General features: G+C 35.7%; 1 protein-coding gene across 1 annotated transcript; it reads right to left on the bottom strand.

The window, feature by feature from the left end:
• Nucleotides 1–384: 384 nt before the first annotated feature.
• On the bottom strand, nt 385–738 carry LOC149216711 (uncharacterized). The gene has a single exon (XM_089390049.1). The coding sequence runs from the start codon at nt 736–738 to the stop codon at nt 385–387; it is 354 nt and encodes a 117-aa protein (XP_089246175.1).
• Nucleotides 739–1,123: the final 385 nt, after the last annotated feature.

The following is a 1,123-nucleotide window of genomic DNA, read 5'->3' as shown; positions in this document are numbered from 1 at the left end:
AATCAATAAATTACTACATATCAGAAACTATGCAAGACAACAAAGAAGCTTACAGGTAGGGAACAATCAATAATATAGGGAGATGTACTAAAGCCAAGCAAAATGATTCATAGCTAAACTTGCAATTGATTCAAATGGTTCGATCAAACTTATTTAATCATAATACATATATCAGCAACATTATTGCAACTTATTAGTAGCCCTTGCTGAAATCCCATTCTAATTATTGAGTCTCCTTAGTTACAACATCATAGGTCATAAAAATATAATATGAATACATAAAATTATCATCATCCAAAGAAATCCAGCAGGGTCCGCAGACTTACTGCAAGAACAAAACCTAAGTAGGGATTTCAAACCCTAGTTTATTTCTTGAAAAGAACCTCACAACATATATAATAAGTTGGTTTTGGCATATTCAAACTTAACAACGTCCTTGAGCAGGCTGTCCTCTCCGAGGAGGAACTGAATTGGGGCAGGATCGAGGCAATCAACAATGACGAGCATGATGTTCTTCATCTCAGACCTAAACTCATTGAGGTCGACTTTGTCCTTGTGGTTTGTGTCGAATCCATAAAAGATAGAGTCGTAAAGGGCATTGAGATGTTGTGGGGTGCTGCTAATTTCCATGCCCATTTCAGACTCAAGCAAGCAGAATCTCTCAAAGGCCTTCCGGAGCTTAGAGCGGGATAGGGCCCCATCCTGGTTCATGTCCAACTCTGCAAACTTCGCATCCATTGTTTTGTTGAAAGCCTCATTGTCTTCAACAAATTTTCTTCCAACACTATTGTGTTCATCCTCGTTTGTTCAAACATAGAAATTTATGCTCCTGAATTCTTTCCTTCTTGGATACAGAATGACCTTTGATAGAAAGGCTTAGTTACATCGATAGGTGTCCTCCCTATTGGAATTAGAATTGGATACTTTAATCATTTTGCTAATTAATCCTTTTGATTAGATGGTCTAAATTAAAAGATGTTAGTATATTCTCATTGTCGTCACTCCATCAAGAAGAGAAATTGAAAGCCATAAATTCCTTGAATCTTTAAACCATGTGTTTAAACCCTATTTAAAATAATTTTTTACCAAACTATGATTACAAATTTACTATTACCTATTGTTT

The sequence above is a fragment of the Pinus tabuliformis genome, chromosome 1_1, assembly GCF_031772625.1.
Source record: "Pinus tabuliformis cultivar Carrire ecotype Pingquan chromosome 1_1, CPIR1, whole genome shotgun sequence".
Taxonomy (NCBI): domain Eukaryota; kingdom Viridiplantae; phylum Streptophyta; class Pinopsida; order Pinales; family Pinaceae; genus Pinus; species Pinus tabuliformis.
This window is presented reverse-complemented; position numbering and strand designations above follow the sequence as displayed.

What these genes read in the sequence shown, in the direction of transcription:
- LOC149216711 (XM_089390049.1), bottom strand. Translation starts at nt 738, where the DNA reads ATGGATGCGAAGTTTGCAGAGTTGGACATGAACCAGGATGGGGCCCTA.